The sequence below is a fragment of the Mauremys mutica genome, chromosome 5, assembly GCF_020497125.1.
Source record: "Mauremys mutica isolate MM-2020 ecotype Southern chromosome 5, ASM2049712v1, whole genome shotgun sequence".
Lineage (NCBI taxonomy): Eukaryota > Metazoa > Chordata > Testudines > Geoemydidae > Mauremys > Mauremys mutica.
This window is the reverse complement of record NC_059076.1, coordinates 130,881,462-130,902,419: the sequence shown is the minus strand read 5'-3', so window position 1 is coordinate 130,902,419 and position 20,958 is coordinate 130,881,462. Positions and strand designations below refer to the sequence as shown.

Here is a 20,958-nt window from a genome sequence, read left to right as displayed (position 1 = left end):
CCTCCCCATAGAGCCCTTCAGACATTTCACTCATAAAACTATTAGTGTTGCAACTTTACCTCATAAGTCACCAGGCTACAGAGACCAACACCACATAAGAGTAACAGGAAATGCCCTTGGATCTAAAATGCAGCACATTTATATGAATGGATCATTTGCATGTTCACTCAGGAAGGATGTTCCCTGGCTGGGCTGCTGAGAGTTCATAAACCGTCCTGTTTGCACTGCCTGGTGAGCTGTTCAGCATTCCCCACGGAGACCTGTCAAGATGCTCTCACAGACCCAACTTCTCTGGATACTAGTGCTTTGGATTCAGGGTGAGCATTACATCAACAGGGAACAAACTTCATTGGCAATAAAATACTAGTTAAGCTTAAAATAATATTGCTTACTTACTTTGCAATCTAGTGTTTAATAAATTCTTAAATGAAAAATGAATTTAAATACCAAGCTTTAATTACTTTTAATAACATGCCATGATTGCATGAATTTTCTTTCCATACCTAGACTCCTATGGCCAAATTGTTTTGATGCAGACTCCAGAATCTCTGTCAGTGGCTCCTGAACAGAGAGTCACCATCAACTGCAAAGCCAGTACCAGCATCAGCAACTACTTAGGCTGGTACCAACAGAAACCAGGACAAGCACCTAAGCCACTTATCTATGATTCTACCAATCGTGTCTCTGGGATCCCAGCCCGGTTCAGTGGCAGTGGGTCTGGGACTGATTTCACTCTCATAATCAGCAGCTTTGAAACTGAAGATGCTGGAGATTATTACTGTCATCAACGCCTCAGTTACCCTGTCACAGTGATACAGACCATTACAAAAACCTCCCTGTGGACAGAGCGTGCTCTGTGCTTATTGTCTGTCACAGCTGCGACCAAGATGGTGAATTTTATGAATTAATGCAAATAGAAAACAGTGAGTGACTCCAAATACACCTGCCATTTTATACAGCACCAAACATCCCCAAACCATCAAAGAAATACAGGGATCAGATCACTCTTCGCTGAAGCTCACTCCAGTGAGGTGGCAGGAGAAATACTCTACAACTGGATCCCAAGATTACTCTGTCCCATTAAAACTGCAGGGAGTATTTGGTAGGTCTATTCTTCCACAATACTTGTGCTAATATTCATCCCTATTATTGGAAAATTTGCCATGGGTTGTCTGAAGACCCCAAGCAGTCCTGGCTCTTGTCTGGGGTCTCATTCAAATGACTGCTCCTTGCAGTGCAGCTCCCCTAATGCCACCAGAGATCATGGGTTCAGTACAGGCTCAGAGGGAGGGGAGTCTCCTACTAAACCATCAACATCACTTTCTGCAGCAACTCCATTTTTCTCAGCAGTCTCCCATCCAAGTATTTACTAGACCCATCTCTGCTCTGTTTGGCAGAAGATAGTATCTGAACCTGTATCTGCATGGTTGCAAGCGGACATACATTAACATTGTTTGTATCATCTCTCAAGAGCACAGAAGATTTTGCAGGCGGAATATTTCCCATTCTCCATTTTTTTCTTCTGCATCCCTGCAGGGGGTTACGAATCTCTCTGAGTTCCCTTCTCTTTAATCTCCTCCCTGGAGGACGCAATGTGTCATGGACAGACTACTGTTATATCACAAACCACACCAACTATCTGCTTCCCATCCTTTCTTCAACCCAGGTGACTTTGTTTGTGACATTCTGTACCTGGGGTGAACACCCAGCACCCCCATGTTCATCCTTATAATATGATTGTGTGGTATCTAATGCAAAGTTTGTCATGTCAAATGTCTTTGGAAGGCTCATGATGTACTGAGCATTGTTGTTATGGTAATGTTATAATAATTGTTGTCATAGTAATGTTATAGGTTATAATTTCATGTATATAGCTTTGAGGCTGAAAATGTGTCCTCATGGCTTAAAGCAAGCCCAGGCAAAAACTCTCCACAAGCAGAGGGGCAGTTCACACCTCATCAAGGCATGTATGGGACAAACCCAGCCCAGCCTCGCAGGAACAAAGGACACTGACCTAGGCAACAGCAAAGGATCTGTTAGACTCTCGAGTGAGTCACCCCCCTTCCTTTGGTCAGTTTGGGATGTGATGAGGCAATGCTCACCTGACTCTGAAGGGGTGGTGGCAAAGACAAGAGGGAAGAAAGAACGTGATAAAAGGGAGAGACATTTGCCATGTTCATCCTCTCTCTTCCACCTCCATCTACAGACATCACCACCAAGCAACAGAAGCATTGATCAAAGGGGAGAGCCTGTCTGAAGAGCAACCAGCCAGTCTGTGGTGAGACGCCGCTAAGTTTATAAGGGCACTGAAAGTGTTAAGATCAGCTTAGAATGCATTTTGCTTTTATTTCATTTGACCAAATCCAACTTGTTACGCTTTGACTTATAATCCCTTAAAATCTATCTTTGTAGTTAATAAATTTGTTTATTCTGCCTGAAGTAGTGTGTTTGGTTTGAAGCGTATCAGAGACTTCCCTTGGGATAACAAGCCCGGTACATATCAATGTCTTTGTTAAATTGATGAACCCATATAAGCTTGCAGCGTCCAGTGGGCATAACTGGACACTGCAAGATGTAGATTCCTAGGGTTGTGTCTGAGACCGGAGATATTGGCTAGTGTCATGATTCAAGGAGCAGCTTACATGCCAGAGGCTGTGTGTGACCAGCCCAGGAGTGGGGGTTCTCACAGCAGAGCAGGGTAAGGCTGGATCCCAGAGTGAAGTACTGGAGTGACCTATCAGATCATGGGTCCAGATAATACCAGGGGAACGTCACACCATCCCTGCAGGGCATTAAGAATCCCTCTGAGTTTCCCTCTCTTTAATCTCCTCCATGGAGGACCCATGTTTCAGGGACAGACTTCTGTTATATCACAAACCACACCAACTATCTGCTTCCCATCCTTTTTTCAACCCAGGTGCCTTTGTTCTAACTAAACACACTCAGAGTAGGACTTTAAACTCTCTATTGATTTCAATGAGCCCTTTGGATTCAATTCTGTAGGGAAAGCTTCTCAGAAATAATTGGAATTAAATGAACCTACATCAGCTACCAAAGCATCAAGGTGACTTTTCATGACTATCGACAGATGAATTCCAGAAGATGTGCCTCCTTGTCATATGGTTCTAAAATTAATAAATGCATATTAGTCACCATGACAATGAGGACAAATAGCAAATCACACATTTAAACTAGGTGCAGCAAACCACGTTTCTTTCCATGCCAGGCTTTGCAGAAAGATGCACCAATGGGAACACCAAGGGATTCACTGTCATGTTTTGTGGAAGGAAAAGGGGGAAAAAAGTTGAATGTTTTCAGGGCTCTAATGATGGCAGGTGAAAATAAAATCATTCTACCTTCTCAGTGGTTGTTCCATGTGTTCAAATCCACTGCTCCCCAGGTGACCCAGGGAGAAAGACTGCAAAAGCACATGCTTAAAACTGAGCAAGGGTCAAATGTGACCTCAGCTGGTTTCCAAAACAATTCAGTCCCTACAGCTCATCCCTGTTACACTTTGATGTCACTGAAGCCCCATCCCGGGTAGAGGAGTATCTGAATCACAAAGATATTACAACTAATTATAACTAGAGCGGGGCCCAATTTGAGAAGTTCAGAACAGGATCTGGATCCTCTAAGCAGTAGAGGGTATCAGACCAGTGTTCTGGCTCATGCCCATCTCTTATGAGACTGAGAACACGCAGCATGAAACATAGAACCCACCTGCAATCGCTGTAAATCTCTGCCTGGAAGTAAAGCAGAGAACATTTCCATACATTTTGCATATTCACACGTGTGACATTTCCCCTGTGAGCTGCTGAGAACTTATAAACTTTTCGTTTTCCCCTACAAGGCTCAGTGACAAGCATTTCCAGCCATCGCCTGCCAAGATGATCTCACAGATTCACGTTCTCTGGCTGCTGGTTCTCTGGGTTCATGGTAAGATGCAGCATAAGAGTCTGCAGGGCTATTAACCAATGTAATAAAATGCAGGAAATGCTGCAATATTTTATTTAATTCATTCTTACTTTCCGGCATGTGCTGCAGTGTAAAGCCTTGAATCACATTTGCTGCCCTTGGTCAATTACCCTCTTGCTGCTCTTATTACCACCACCAATTTCCCATTTCTATCCACCTAGGTTCAAGTGGGCAGACTGAGTTAACTCTGACTCAGACTCCAGAATCTCTATCCGCGTCTGTGGGGGAAACAGTAACTATCACGTGCCGAGCCAGTTTTAGTATTGCTACCTACATAAGCTGGTACCAACAGAAACCTGGGCAATCGCCAAAGCTTCTTATCTACAAGGCTAGCAGCCGCCCATCTGGGATCCCCGCCCGGTTCAGCGGCAGTGGGTCTGACACCGATTTCACTCTCACCATCAGTGGAGTTGAAGCCGATGATGCTGGAGATTATTACTGTCAGCAGTCCAGCTACAGCGTCCCTAACACAGTGATACAGACCAATACGAAAACCTTCGCAGTGTCCCCAGTGTGCAAGGCGGTTGGTTGCCTTTGTGTGAACAAAGCTTGCAAAGTTTCCTGTCAGTAGCACATGAAACAGGATGACACCCCTTCTCAGCTCTTTCCATGAGCCATATGTCTATACTTCCCAAAAGCTGAGATTTAAAATGAGCTTCTGTTACAAACTCCTGGGTGGCAGAAGATTGTCAATCAGGGAGGGGGTGTGTGCAAAGTGGCTGGTCCATTCCACACCATCAGTTAATTTTTCAAACAAAAACTGAGTCTCACAAACTCTGAGCAAGAACCTGTTTTTTCAGAGTAACAGTTGAACTGTGGTAAGAAAGTGAGTCAGGATTTATAACTTTTCCACTTAGTTCTCTGCTGTCCATCCATACGACTTCCTGTCTGTTCCTCTGTACTAGTAAAACACTTGAGACTCTGCAGAGCTCTCCTGTGTTGTCTGAAGGGAGCTGTGCATCCCCTTACAGCCCATACCGGCCACTGATTAGACCCCTTCAGCCTGCACTGGGTGGGCTCACCTTGTATTTCCAAAGCCACCATTCAGCCCACACTGAGCTCTACCCTGAGGAAAACCTGCAGAAACCAGCTCAGCCAACCCTGAGAATCCACCGGCCCTGCTGCTCCCGTCTCACACCTTTGAAAATTCTCACCTGTGGGATTACTCAGAGCTGGAGCTGTAATTACCCTGATCTCTTCTCCTCACCAGCAGCCTTCTCCTCATGATCTAAACGCCCAAGGAGGTGCCTGACAGCTGCTTAGAGCCAACCAAAAGAAGTCACACAATAAAGATCAAAACCTCTGGCACAACAGAGATTAAATTCATCCCTGAGACAACTCTGCTCAATTCACTGTAGTTACATCAAGGATAGATTTGGCCCCATACGCGTAGCTGGGCTGCTTCTACTCCATGACAGTAGAAGAGACAGCTGAGATAATGATGCAGTCCAAAGGTTTTGGTGCCCCCTACAGGTGTTTGTTCAGATCTTCATCAACCCATCCCCACTATTTCTATAGGAGGAGGCTCTGCTGAGTAATCCACAGCATGGTTTGGTTTTGCTGCGTTGTGGGTTAGTTAGGGGTATTTTTAGGGACTAGTAGGGAATAAATCCCCACCACTCTTTCAGCACCCCAGCTGGGAAGGCCTCCCTGAGGAAAGGTAATCAAGATGTGGCCAGTCTATCTGTGTCAAGCCCTTCAAACTGGAGTTAGCTAGTCTCATGAGAAGCAGAGACAGGTTTTCTGGTCAGCCAGAGCAGGGAATGATGGCAACAGAGAAGTCTGCGGTTGTGTGTTATTTTGCTTGGGTTCATACTGCTCGGCTGCAGTTTCTAGGATACTGGGCTGCAGGAAAGGATGGGGGCAGAGTGTGGGCTGGTTTGGGGTTTATAGTTGAATACAATCCCTGCAAATGAATCAGAAACTACAATGAATTTGGTTAGTTGCTTCACCTGGGCCACCTGTGAGCTTCCTTTCCTGATGCTCCCTAGTCTATGTTCACCAGAAGCTGCGAATGGGTGACAGGGGATGGATCACTTGATAATTACCTTTTCTGTTCGTTCCCTCTGGGACACCTGGCATTGGCCACTGTCAGAGATAGGATACTGGGCTAGATGGGCCTCTGGTCTGACCCAATATGGCTGTTCTTATGCTCAGACCCTGGCTTGGCCACTGTCCTAGTAAGCACCATAAGGATAGCATCTGACCATTCAGGATAGGCAATAATGAAAGGTCATGTTGATTGGGAAGCAAACTGCATAAAGAGTAGAGCAGAAAACATTTAGCCAAGAATTTTTTTTCCATATAGGTAGAAAATAAATAAGAAATACAATTATAACAATGGGTTTCTATTTTTGCATTTTGCAGTAAAAGCTACATTTTAAAATAAAAGCCACCTGGATGATATTTTTAATATACACACACATACACACCCCAGGATGTGCACCAGGCATTACTGCAGAAGTACAACATTTCCTCTATTGCACCATTAACCAACCCTTTGGAGCAGTACAAGGCTGCAATGGTCGGATTAAGCCATGTAATTAAATGATGAAGATTAAAATTCAGCATAAAAACTGTTTAAAATGCCATAAACAGCCTCTGCTGAGCAGCTTTTCTAGCATCTCTCCAGCCCAAAAACACATCAGGAACATTCTCTATGGACTCCCAGTTACTCAAAATCTCTCCCCCTCTCTGGTTCCTGCCTAAATCCCTTTGAACAACGGACACAGGGTAGGAAGTGAGGTTCTGAAACACATCTCACATAAATGATCTGGAGAAAGGGGTAAGCAGTGAGGTGGCAAAGTTTGCAGATGATACTAAACTGCTCAAGATAGTTAAGACCAAAGCAGATTGTGAAGCACTTCAAAAAGATCTCACAAAACTAAGTGATTGGGCAACAAAATGGCAAATGAAATTTAATGTAGATAAATGTAAAGTAATGCACATTGGAAAAAATAACCCCAACTATACATACAATATGATGGGGGCTAATTTAGCTACAACGAGTCAGGAAAAAGATCTTGGAGTCATCGTGGATAGTTCTCTGAAGACGTCCATGCAGTGTGCAGAGGCAGTCAAAAAAGCAAACAAGATGTTAGGAATCATTCAAAAAGGGATAGAGAATAAGATGGTGAATATCTTATTACCCTTATATAAATCCATGGTACGCCAACATCTTGAATACTGCGTACAGATGTGGTCTCCTCATCTCAAAAAAGATATACTGGCACTAGAAAAGGTTCAGAGAAGGGCAACTAAAATGATTAGGGTTGGAACGAGTCCCATATGAGAAGAGATTAAAGAGGCTAGGACTTTTCAGCTTGGAAAAGAGGAGACTAAGGGGGGATATGATAGAGGTTTATAAAATCATGAGTGGTGTGGAGAAAGTGAATAAGGAAAAGTTATTTACTTGTTCCCATAATATAAGAACTAGGGGCTACCAAATGAAATTAATGAGCAGCAGGTTTAAAACAAATAAAATGAAGTTCTTATTTGCACCGCGCACAGTCAACCTGTGGGACTCCTTGCCTGAGGAGGTTGTGAAGGCTAGGAAAATAACAGGGTTTAAAAGAACTAGATAAATTCATGAAGGTTAAGTCTATTAATGGCTATTAGCCAGGATGGGTAAGGAATGGTGTCCCTAGACTCTGTTTGTCAGAGGGTGGAGATGGTTGGCAGGAGAGAGATCACTTGATCATTACCTGTTAGGTTCACTCCCTCTGGGGCACCTGGCATTGGCCACTGTCGGCAGACAGGATACTGGGCTAAATGGACCTTTGGTCTGACCCAGAATGGTCATTCTTATATTCTTATGATCATATACAGGGCTTACAGTTTGGTTCAGTGGCTCTTAATACTCCCCTGGCCTCCCCCAGCTCAGTGGCAGTGGGTCTGGGAGTAATTTCCCACTCACAGTAAGCGCTGTTGAAGCAGTCAGAGCTGGAGATCATTTAACGTCAGCAAGGCTGGGACTGGCCACTGTCACAGTGATACAGACCAACACAATAACTTCCCCGTTCTCCATGGAGCGCTTTGGGCTCACCACTGTCTGTGCACAGCCAGGTGTCCAGCCATTGCCACCTTCATGGCAAATCAAAACAGGAAGGTCACTGACTGATTCCGCAATTGAAAACAGCGAGAAAGCAGGACAAGCTCTCAGAATAGTGTCACTGCTCAATGAGAACAACAGAAAAGTAACGTCCAACAGCAGCATAGATACGGCTGTCATAGTTAGAGTCTAAGGCCAGAAGGGACCACCAAATAATCCAGTCTGACCTTCTGTGAATCACAGGCCACCAACACCCACCCAGCACCCGCACACTAAACCCCTGCACTACTTTTTTTCATGATGAGTGGTGATGTGAATCAAGGGGTATTTTCTCTGCTTGCTGTACAGATGGCTGTATCCTTTGAACAGGAGATTAGTGAATGAAAAGTGATGATCAGCCCCTGAGGAATAAGGCACTTACATGAGCCAATTTTCGTGCTAAAAATCTATTAAACTTTCAGGATTTGCGAACATTTACATGAAGCCCCAGAACCTATCCAGATTTTCCCATGCAACCGGTGAGATGACCCCAGAAATTACAGCCAACCCAATGTGCTGCTTTTAGATTTGACTCACAGTTTACATTATTCAGATTTTTACTCAGTCCTCCATCAGGCAAACTCCCATTCTCCAAAACCGACTCACGATTTGGCCCATTATCCTGTTATTTATATAGAACTTTATAGCCAAGTTCCTGTCCCCAGGGAACTAATCGGGGGCTACTGTCCTGCCTGCATTATTCATTTTTATTTTTAATACATTAAAAATACCTTTTTTATTTCACCTGCCACAGAATTTCCACCAGCTACAGAATCCAGGATTTTGCCTCAGAATTCAGGTCAGCCTTGCCACAGAGTACACAGGGCTCCATGCAGATGGCTCAGGGAGGAGAAAATGAGACTCATTTATTCAAACTGACTTTTTAACTGTAAATGTCACTTTCCTTAAAGAATCTATTCAAGCGTGTTTCCAGTGAGAAGCGTCTCCACATCCCCACTATGGAGCCTGAACACAGTCTTCAGTTAGGGCCAGATTCTGACAGCCTGGCTCACGTTGAGTGGTGGGCTACTTTTTGAACAGTCCCAATGATTTCAGTAGGACTGTTTGAGGAGTAAGATCCTATTCATGGCAAGTAAATCAGAATCTGCCGTCATGATAAATGTAATACCACAGACATCAGTGCTTTCAAGCACCCAGATCCAGCTAGTGGGCGAAAGTTTGCATAGCTATGGTTATTTTGCATATCCATGCATGAGTGGCATTTCCCTGTAGCTCAGAGGAGTTATAACGGCTCCATGTCACAGATCATGGTGCATTGAGCAGCAGCTGTCAGTCCGGAGATCTCAAGATGAAGTCACACACACTGCTCATCTGGATGCTAGTCTTTTTTATGAAGGGTAAGTGCATTAGATTAGAATAGTAGAAAAATGTATAAAGAGATGGACAATAAGTTATAGAGTATCAACAGAACAAAAATGAGGAATGATTTGTCAAATAGATGCCAATTCTCATTTATATGCTTCCATATGCTCTGTCTATATAAACAGCAGAATTGAAATGGTTTTATATTAAATAAAGTCCTGGTTGATACCCATGCTATGACAATTTAAATCCTCCCACGATCATGTACTAATACAGAAACATGGATTTATGCTTTAATCTCACATACAGATGCCAGCGGGCAGATTGTGATGACCCAGACGCCAGAATCCCTCTCAGTGTCTCCAGGAGACAGAGTTACCATCAACTGCAAAGCCAGTACAAGCATCAGCAGCAACATAGCCTGGTACCAACAGAAATCAGGACAAGCTCCTAAGCTCTTGTTCTATGGTTCTTCCACCCGTCCCTCTGGGGTCCCAGACCGGTTCAGCGGCAGTGGGTCGGGCACTGACTACACATTCACCATCAGCAGGGTTGAAGCAGATGATGCTGGAGATTATTATTGTCAGCAGTATAACAGCTGGCCTCTCACAGTGATACAGACCAGCACAAAAACCTCCCTGTTCTGTTTAGTTTCAGACTTTCACTCAATGTTTCAGCTGCTTCCTGTGCAGCATCCTCTCAGCTCTCACAGACCCAACTTCTCTGGATACTAGTGCTTTGGATTCAGGGTGAGCATTACATCAACAGGGAACAGACTTCATTGGCAATAAAATACTAGTTAAGCTTAAAATAATATTGCTTACTTACTTTGCAATCTAGTGTTTAATAAATTCTTAAATGAAAAATGAATTTAAATACCAAGCTTTAATTACTTTTAATAACATGCCATGATTGCATGAATTTTCTTTCCATACCTAGACTCCTATGGCCAAATTGTTTTGATGCAGACTCCAGAATCTCTATCAGTGGCTCCTGGACAGAGAGTCACCATCAACTGCAAAGCCAGTACCAGCATTAGCAACTACTTAGGCTGGTACCAACAGAAACCAGGACAAGCACCTAAGCCACTTATCTATGATTCTACCAACCGTGTCTCTGGGATCCCAGCCCGGTTCAGTGGCAGTGGGTCTGGGACTGATTTCACTCTCACAATCAGCAGCTTTGAAACTGAAGATGCTGGAGATTGAGGCGTTGATGACAGTAATAGTTACCCTGTCACAGTGATACAGACCATTACAAAAACCTCCCTGTGGACAGAGTGTGCTCTGTGCTTATTGTTTGTCACAGCTGCGACCAAGATGGTGAATTTTATGAATTACTGCAAATAAAAAACAGTGAGTGACTCCAAATACACCTGCCATTTTATACAGCACCAAACATCCCCAAACCATCAAAGAAATACAGGGATCAGATCACTCTTTGCTGAAGCTCAGCTCCAGTGAGGTGGCAGGAGAAATACTCTACAACTGGATCCCAAGATTACTCTGTCCCATTAAAACTGCAGGGAGTATTTGATAGGTCTATTCTTCCACAATACTTGTGCTAATATTCATCCCTATTATTGGAAAATTTGCCATGGGTTGTCTGAAGACCCCAAGTAGTCATGGCTCTTGTCTGGGGTCTCATTCAAATGACTGCTCCTTGCAGTGCAGCTCCCCTAATGCCACCAGAGATCATGGGTTCAGTACAGGCTCAGAGGGAGGAGAGTCTCCTACTAAACCATCAACATCACTTTCTGCAGCAACTCCATTTTTCTCAGCAGTCTCCCATCCAAGTATTTACTAGACCCATCTCTGCTCTATGTTTGGCAGAAGATAGTATCTGAACCTGTATCTGCATGGTTGCAAGCGGACATACATTAACATTGTTTGTATCATCTCTCAAGAGCACAGAAGATTTTGCAGGCGGAATATTTCCCATTCTCCATTTTTTTCTTCTGCATCCCTGCAGGGGGTTACGAATCTCTCTGAGTTCCCTTCTCTTTAATCTCCTCCCTGGAGGACACCATGTGTCAGGGACAGACTACTGTTATATCACAAACCACACCAACTATCTGCTTCCCATCCTTTCTTCAACCCAGGTGACTTTGTTTGTGACGTTCTGTACCTGGGGTGAACACCCAGCACCCCCATGTTCATCCTTATAATATGATTGTGTGGTATCTAATGCAAAGTTTGTCATGTCAAATGTCTTTGGAAGGCTCATGATGAACTGAGCATTGTTGTTATGGTAATGTTATAATAATTGTTGTCATAGTAATGTTATAGGTTATAATTTCATGTATATAGTTATGAGGCTGAAAATGTGTCCTCATGGCTTAAAGCAAGCCCAGGCAAAAACTCTCCAGGAGCAGAGGGGCAGTTCACACCTCATCAAGGCATGTATGGGACAAACCCAGCCCAGCCTCACAGGAACAAAGGACACTGACCTAGGCAACAGCAAAGGATCTGTTGGACTCTCGAGTGAGTCACCCCCCTTCTCTTGGTCAGTTTGGGACTGTGATGAGGCAATGCTCACCTGACTCTGAAGGGGTGGTGGCAAAGACAAGAGGGAAGAAAGAACGTGATAAAAGGGAGAGACATTTGCCATGTTCATCCTCTCTCTTCCACCTCCATCTACAGACATCACCACGAAGCGACGGAAGCATTGATCAAAGGGGAGAGCCTGTCTGAAGAGCAACCAGCCAGTCTGTGGTGAGACGCCGCTAAGTTTATAAGGGCACTGAAAGTGTTAAGATCAGCTTAGAATGCATTTTGCTTTTATTTCATTTGACCAAATCCAACTTGTTACGCTTTGACTTATAATCCCTTAAAATCTATCTTTGTAGTTAATAAATTTGTTTATTCTGCCTGAAGTAGTGTGTTTGGTTTGAAGCGTATCAGAGACTTCCCTTGGGATAACAAGCCTGGTACATATCAATGTCTTTGTTAAATTGATGAACCCATATAAGCTTGCAGCATCCAGGGGGCATAACTGGACACTGCAAGATGGAGGTTCCTAGGTTTGTGTCTGAGACCGGAGATATTGGCTAGTGTCATGATCCAAGGAGCAGCTTACATGCCAGAAGCTATGCGTGACCAGCCCAGGAGTGGGGGTTCTCACAGCAGAGCAGGGTAAGGCTGGCTCCCAGAGTAAAGAACTGGAGTGACCTATCAGATCACGGGTCCAGATAACACCAGGGGAATGTCACACCTGCAGGGCATTAAGAATCCCTCTGAGTTTCCCTCTCTTTAATCTCCTCCATGGAGGACCTATGTTTCAGGGCAGACTTCTGTTATATCACAAACCACATGAACTATCTGCTTCCCATCCTTTTTTCAACCCAGGTGTTCTAACTAAACACACTCAGAGTAGGACTTTAAACTCTCTATTGATTTCAATGAGCCCTTTGGATTCAATTCTGTAGGGAAAGCTTCTCAGAAATAATTGGAATTAAATGAACCTACTTCAGCTACCAAAGCATCAAGGTGACTTTTCATGACTATCGACAGATGAATTCCAGAGGATGTACCTCCTTGTCATATGGTTCTAAAATTAATAAATGCATATTAGTCACCATGACAATGAGGACAAATAGCAAATCACACATTTAAAATAGGTGCAGCAAACCACGTTTCTTTCCATGCCAGGCTTTGCAGAAAGATGCACCAATGGGAACACCAAGGGATTCACTGTCATGTTTTGTGGAAGGAAAAGGGGGAAAAAAGTTGAATGTTTTCAGGGCTCTAATGATGGCAGGTGAAAATAAAATCATTCTACCTTCTCAGTGGTTGTTCCATGTGTTCAAATCCACTGCTCCCCAGGTGACCCAGGGAGAAAGACTGCAAAAGCACATGCTTAAAACTGAGCAAGGGTCAAATGTGACCTCAGCTGGTTTCCAAAACAATTCAGTCCCTACAGCTCATCCCTGTTACACTTTGATGTCACTGAAGCCCCATCCCGGGTAGAGGAGTATCTGAATCACAAAGATATTACAACTAATTATAACCAGAGCAGGCCCCAAGTTGAGAAGTTCAGAACAGGATCTGGATCCTCTAAGCAGTAGAGGGTATCAGACCAGTGTTCTGGCTCATGCCCATCTCTTATGAGACTGAGAACACGCAGCATGAAACATAGAACCCACCTGCAATCGCTGTAAATCTCTGCCTGGAAGTAAAGCAGAGAACATTTCCATACATTTTGCATATTCACACGTGTGACATTTCCCCTGTGAGCTGCTGAGAACTTATAAACTTTTCCTTTTCCCCTACAAGGCTCAGTGACAAGCATTTCCAGCCATCGCCTGCCAAGATGATCTCACAGATTCACGTTCTCTGGCTGCTGGTTCTCTGGGTTCATGGTAAGATGCAGCATAAGAGTCTGCAGGGCTATTAACCAATGTAATAAAATGCAGGAAATGCTGCAATATTTTATTTAATTCATTCTTACTTTCCGGCATGTGCTGCAGTGTAAAGCCTTGAATCACATTTGCTGCCCTTGGTCAATTACCCTCTTGCTGCTCTTATTACCACCACCAATTTCCCATTTCTATCCATCTAGGTTCAAGTGGGCAGACTGAGGTAACTCTGACTCAGACTCCAGAATCTCTATCCGCGTCTGTGGGGGAAACAGTAACTATCAAATGCCAAGCCAGTTTTAGTATTGCTACCTACATAAGCTGGTACCAACAGAAACCTGGGCAATCTCCAAAGCTTCTTATCTACAGGGCTAGCAGCCGCCCATCTGGGATCCCCGCCCGGTTCAGTGGCAGCGGGTCTGACACCGATTTCACTCTCACCATCAGTGGAGTTGAAGCCGATGATGCTGGAGATTATTACTGTCAGCAGTCCAGCTACAGCGTCCCTAACACAGTGATACAGACCAATACGAAAACCTTCGCAGTGTCCCCAGTGTGCAAGGCGGTTGGTTGCCTTTGTGTGAACAAAGCTTGCAAAGTTTCCTGTCAGTAGCACATGAAACAGGATGACACCCCTTCTCAGCTCTTTCCATGAGCAATATGATGTCAATACTTCCCAAATGCTGAGTTTTAAAATGAGCTTCTGTTACAGCCTCCTGGGTGGGAGAAGGTTGTCAATCAGGGAGGGGGTGTGTGCAAAGTGGCTGGTCCATTCCATACCATCAGTTAATTTTTCAAACAAAAACTGAGTCTCACAAACTCCAAGCAAGAACCTGTTTTTTCAGAGTAACAGCTGAACTGTGGTAAGAAAGTGAGTCAGGGTTTGTAACGTTCCCATGTAGTACTCTGCTGTCCATCCATATAACTTCCTGTCTGTTCCTCTGTACTAGTAAAACACCTGAGACTCTGCAGAGCTCTCCTGTGTTGTCTGAAGGGTGCTGTGCATCCCCTTACAGCCCATACCAGCCACTGATTAGACTCCATCAGCCTGCACTGGGTGGGGTCACCTTGTATTTCCAAAGCCACCATTCAGCCCACACTGAGCTCTACCCTGAGGAAAACCTGCAGAAACCAGCTCAGCCAACCCTGAGCATCCACCGGCCCTGCTGCTCCCGTCGCGCACCTTTGAAAATTCTCACCTGTGGGATTCCTCAGAGCTGGAGCTGTAATTACCCTCATCTCTTCTGTACCCTCACCAGCAGCCATCTCCTCATGATCTAAATGCCCAAGGAGGCGCCTGACAGCTGCTTAGAGCCAACCAAAGGAAGTCACACAATAAAGATGAAAACCTCTGGCACAATAGAGATTAAATTCATCCCTGAGACAACTCTGCTCAATTCACTGTAGTTACATCAAGGATAGATTTGGCCCCATACGTGTAGCTGGGCTGGTTCTACTCCATGACAGTAGAAGAGACAGCTGAGATAATGATGCAGTCCAAAGGATTTGGTGCCCCCTACAGGTGTTTGTTCAGATCTTCAGCAACCCATCCCCACTATTTCCATAGGAGGAGGCTCTGCTGAGTCAGCCACAGCATGGTTTGGTTTTTGCTGCGTTGTGGGTTAGTTAGGGATATTTTTAGGGACTAGTAGGGAATAAATCCCCACCACTCTTTCAGCACCCCAGCTGGGAAGGCCTCCCTGAGGAAAGGTAATCAAGGTGTGGCCAGTCTATCTGTGTCAAACCCTTCAAACTGGAGTTAGCTATTCTCATGAGAAGCAGAGACAGGTTTTCTGGTCAGCCAGAGCAGGGAATGATGGCAACAGAGAAGTCTGCGGGTGTGTGTTATTTTGCTTGGGTTCATACTGCTGGGCTGCAGTTTCTAGGATGCTGGGCTGCGGGAAAGGATGGGGGCAGTGTTGGCTGGTTTGGGGTTTATAGTTGAATACAATCCCTGCAAATGAATCAGAAACTACAATGAATTTGGTTAGTTGCTTCACCTGGGCCACCTGTGAGCTTCCTTTCCTGATGCTCCCTAGTCTATGTTCACCAGAAGCTGCGAATGGGTGACAGGGGATGGATCACTTGATAATTACCTTTTCTGTTCGTTCCCTCTGGGACACCTGGCATTGGCCACTGTCAGAGACAGGATACTGGGCTAGATGGGCCTCTGGTCTGACCCAATATGGCTGTTCTTATGCTCAGACCCTGTCCTAGTAAGCACCATAATGATAGTATCTGACTATTCAGGATAGGCAATAATGAAAGGTCATGTTGATTGGGAAACAAACTGCATAAAGAGTAGAGCAGAAAACATTTAGCCAAGAATTTTTTTTCCTTATAGGTAGAAAATAAATAAGAAATACAATTACAACAATGGGTTTCTATTTTTGCACTTTGCAGTAAAAGCTACATTTTAAAATAAAAACCATCTGGATGATATTTTTAATATACACACACATACACACCCCAGGATGTGCACCAGGCATTACTGCATAAGGACAACATTTCCTCTATTGTGCCATTAACCAACCCTTTGGAGCAGTACAAGGCTGCAATGGTTGGGTTAAGCCATGTAATTAAATGATGAAGATTAAAATTCAACATAAAAACTGTTTAAAATGCCATAAACAGCCTCTGCTGAGCAGCTTTTCTAGCATCTCTCCAGCCCAAAAACACATCAGGAACATTCTCTATGGACTCCCAGTTACTCAAAATCTCTCCCCCTCTCTGGTTCCTGCCTAAATCCCTTTGAACAACGGACACAGGGTAGGAAGTGAAATTCTGAAACACATCTCACAAAAATGATCTGGAGAAAGGGGTAAGCAGTGAGGTGGCCAAGTTTGCAGATGATACTAAACTGCTCAAGATAGTTAAGACCAAAGCAGATTGTGAAGAACTTCAAAAAGATCTCACAAAACTAAGTGATTGGGCAACAAAATGGCAAATGAAATTTAATGTAGATAAATGTAAAGTAATGCACATTGGAAAAAATAACCCCAACTATACATACAATATGATGGGGGCTAATTTAGCTACAACGAGTCAGGAAAAAGATCTTGGAGTCATCGTGGATAGTTCTCTGAAGACGTCCATGCAGTGTGCAGAGGCAGTCAAAAAAGCAAACAAGATGTTAGGAATCATTCAAAAAGGGATAGAGAATAAGATGGTGAATATCTTATTACCCTTATATAAATCCATGGTACGCCAACATCTTGAATACTGCGTACAGATGTGGTCTCCTCATCTCAAAAAAGATATACTGGCACTAGAAAAGGTTCAGAGAAGGGCAACTAAAATGATTAGGGTTGGAACGAGTCCCATATGAGAAGAGATTAAAGAGGCTAGGACTTTTCAGCTTGGAAAAGAGGAGACTAAGGGGGGATATTGTAGAGGTTTATAAAATCATGAGTGGTGTGGAGAAAGTGAATAAGGAAAAGTTATTTACTTTTTCCCATAATATAAGAACTAGGGGCTACCAAATGAAATTAATGAGCAGCAGGTTTAAAACAAATAAAATGAAGAACTTCTTTGCACCGCATGCAGTCAACCTTTGGGACTCCTTGCCTGAGGAGGTTGTGAAGGCTAGGAAAATAACCTAAAAGAACTAGATAAATTCATGGAGGTTAAGTCTATTAATGGCTATTAGCCAGGATGGGTAAGGAATGGTGTCCCTAGCCTCTGTTTGTCAGAGGGTGGAGATGGATGGCAGGAGAGAGATCACTTGATCATTACCTGTTAGGTTCACTCCCTCTGGGGCACCTGGCATTGGCCACTGTCGGCAGACAGGATACTGGGCTAAATGGACCTTTGGTCTGACCCAGTATGGTCATTCTTATATTCTTATGGTCATATACAGGGCTTACAGTTTGGTTCAGTGGCTCTTAATACCCCCCTGGCCTCCCCCAGTTCAGTGGCAGTGGGTCTGGGAGTAATTTCCCACTCACAGTAAGCATGTTGAAGCATTCAGAGCTGGAGATCATTTAATATCAACAAGGCTGGGACTGGCCACTGTCACAGTGATACAGACGAATAGAATAACTTCCCCGTTCTCCATGGAGCGCTTTGGGCTCACCACTGTCTGTGCACAGCCAGGTGTCCAGCCATTGCCACCTTCATGGCAAATCAAAACAGGAAGGTCACTGACTGATTCCGCAATTGAAAACAGCGAGAAAGCAGGACAAGCTCTCAGAATAGTGTCACTGCTCAATGAGAACAACAGAAAAGTAACGTCCTACAGCAGCATAGATACAGCTGTCATAGTTAGAGTCTAAGGCCAGAAGGGACCACCAAATAATCCAGTCTGACCTGTGAATCACAGGCCACCAACACCCGCCCAGCACCTGCCCACTAAACCCCTGCACTACTTTTTTTCATGATGAGTGGTGATGTGAATCAAGGGGTATTTTCTCTGCTTGCTGTACAGATGGCTGTATCCTTTGAACAGGAGATTAGTGAATGAAAAGTGATGATCAGCCCCTGAGGAATAAGGCACTTACATGAGCCAATTTTCGTGCTAAAAATCTATTAAACTTTCAGGATTTGCGAACATTTACATGAAGCCCCAGAACCTATCCAGATTTTCCCATGCAACCGGTGAGATGACCCCACAAATTACAGACAACCCAATGTGCTGCTTTTAGATTTGACTCACAGTTTACATTATTCAGATTTTTACTCAGTACTTATTCAGGCAAACTCCCATTCTCCAAAACTGACTCATGATTTGCCCCATTATCCTGTTATTTATATAGAACTTTATAGCCAATTTTCTGCCCCCGGGGAAGTATTCCAGGGGCTACTGCCCTGCCTGCATTATTCATTTTTATTTTTAACACATTAAAAATTCCTTTTTTATTTCACCTGCCACAGAATTTCCACCAGCTACAGAATCCAGGATTTTGCCTCAGAATTCAGGTCAGCCTTGCCACAGAGTACACAGGGCTCCATGCAGATGGCTCAGGGAGGAGAAAATGAGACTCATTTATTCAAACTGACTTTTTAACTGTAAATGTCACTTTCCTTAAAGAATCTATTCAAGCGTGTTTCCAGTGAGAAGCGTCTCCACATCCCCACTATGGAGCCTGAACACAGTCTTCAGTTAGGGCCAGATTCTGACAGCCTGGCTCACGTTGAGTGGTGGGCTACTTTTTGAACAGTCCCAATGATTTCAGTAGGACTGTTTGAGGAGTAAGATCCTATTCATGGCAAGTAAATCAGAATCTGCCGTCATGATAAATGTAATACCACAGACATCAGTGCTTTCAAGCACCCAGATCCAGCTAGTGGGCGAAAGTTTGCATAGCTATGGTTATTTTGCATATCCATGCATGAGTGGCATTTCCCTGTAGCTCAGAGGAGTTATAACGGCTCCATGTCACAGATCATGGTGCATTGAGCAGCAGCTGTCAGTCCGGAGATCTCAAGATGAAGTCACACACACTGCTCATCTGGATGCTAGTCTTTTTTATGAAGGGTAAGTGCATTAGATTAGAATAGTAGAAAAATGTATAAAGAGATGGACAATAAGTTATAGAGTATCAACAGAACAAAAATGAGGAATGATTTGTCAAATAGATGCCAATTCTCATTTATATGCTTCCATATGCTCTGTCTATATAAACAGCAGAATTGAAATGGTTTTATATTAAATAAAGTCCTGGTTGATACCCATGCTATGACAATTTAAATCCTCCCACGATCATGTACTAATACAGAAACATGGATTTATGCTTTAATCTCACATACAGATGCCAGCGGGCAGATTGTGATGACCCAGACGCCAGAATCCCTCTCAGTGTCTCCAGGAGACAGAGTTACCATCAACTGCAAAGCCAGTACAAGCATCAGCAGCAACATAGCCTGGTACCAACAGAAATCAGGACAAGCTCCTAAGCTCTTGTTCTATGGTTCTTCCACCCGTCCCTCTGGGGTCCCAGACCGGTTCAGCGGCAGTGGGTCGGGCACTGACTACACATTCACCATCAGCAGGGTTGAAGCAGATGATGCTGGAGATTATTATTGTCAGCAGTATAACAGCTGGCCTCTCACAGTGATACAGACCAGCACAAAAACCTCCCTGTTCTGTTTAGTTTCAGACTTTCACTCAATGTTTCAGCTGCTTCCTGTGCAGCATCCTTACAGCATTGCCTCTGCTGCCCTGCAATGGGGTAGCTGAGTGAGACAGACTTTGGTCACCTCCCTCCACACTCAAGAACTCCCAGTCCTTTCAGGAGCTCACACCAGGCGTCCAGCACTCTTTACTCACCAGTTGCTCCCCAACCACTAACATGGATTTGCTCTTCTGAGTTGCATCCAACTTCCTACTGACACCAGGTTATAATCCAAGCAATTTTCTACAGAGCTGATGAAATGGAAGGAGAACTACACCCCAGCTTCCTAAAGCAGCCACACTGGAAAACTGCAACAGTCTAATCCAGACAAACTGTGCTCAGAGTAAAAGACACTAGCTGATCCAGCCTCTTCAGTTCAGTTAGTTGTGCTCATTAAAACATGTTTGGTATATGGAATCATCTAAACATCTGTTATTCCTGCTTTGGCATCATGCTAGTGGACTAGAGTCCAGCAGTTCAGAGAAGAGAGCTAGAACCTCAGTTCTTTTTTGAGTTCTACATAAAAGTGCAGCACGTTTGATACAATTGATGTAAAAATATTAAAGCGGTGCAGGGAAGTAAGATGGGCTGTTTCCTAAGGGCCAGAAACAACATTTGATTCTAGAATTGAGTCCCTACACTTTCAAACACCCTGGTATGTCCATAAAGTGGCCATTGCAGAGACAGCTGCAGGGAAAACAAGGAGAAAGAACTGAAGGGAAGAAGACAGGGAAGGTCAGCTTTAAATTGCACCCAGGATGTAGAGACAGAGCAGTTGATTTAAAGACTCCACAGAAGTGACATTCTAATCTGAACATACCAGGTGGTTTACTGTCCAGATCCTCAGCTGGTGCAAATCAGCAGAGCTCTGCTGAGTGCACTGGACTTTCACTGACCTAAATCAATGGGTCTGGCCCTGTGTATTCATGAACAGTGACTCTGTTTGGAGCATCCTTTCCTTCCAGCATCTGAAGGTCTCCCACCAGTCAGAAACAGAGGAACCCAGTAACCCAGTTCACAAAATGTCTAGCTGTAACAATACCCCATGTATTGAAGATTTCTTTTAGCTGACTTTTCTTGTAACCCCCACTAAAGAAGTT

General features: G+C 44.1%; 1 protein-coding gene and 2 gene segments (V, D, J or C); all 3 read left to right on the top strand.

The window, feature by feature from the left end:
• The first annotated feature begins 268 nt into the window (after positions 1–268).
• LOC123371807 (immunoglobulin kappa light chain-like) lies at positions 269–4,546 on the top strand. Its single transcript, XM_045019668.1, has 4 exons — positions 269–317; positions 508–865; positions 3,851–3,936; positions 4,137–4,546. The coding sequence occupies exons 1-4, from the start codon at positions 269–271 to the stop codon at positions 4,544–4,546; spliced, it is 903 nt and encodes a 300-aa protein (XP_044875603.1).
• Positions 4,547–9,315: 4,769 nt separating this feature from the next.
• LOC123371806 lies at positions 9,316–10,122 on the top strand. The segment is given in 2 exon segments: positions 9,316–9,423; positions 9,698–10,122. Coding segments are annotated over 2 exon segments (474 nt in total).
• An 8,991-nt stretch (positions 10,123–19,113) lies between these two features.
• On the top strand, positions 19,114–20,070 carry LOC123371111. The segment is given in 2 exon segments: positions 19,114–19,221; positions 19,496–20,070. Coding segments are annotated over 2 exon segments (477 nt in total).
• The last annotated feature ends 888 nt before the right edge of the window (positions 20,071–20,958 follow it).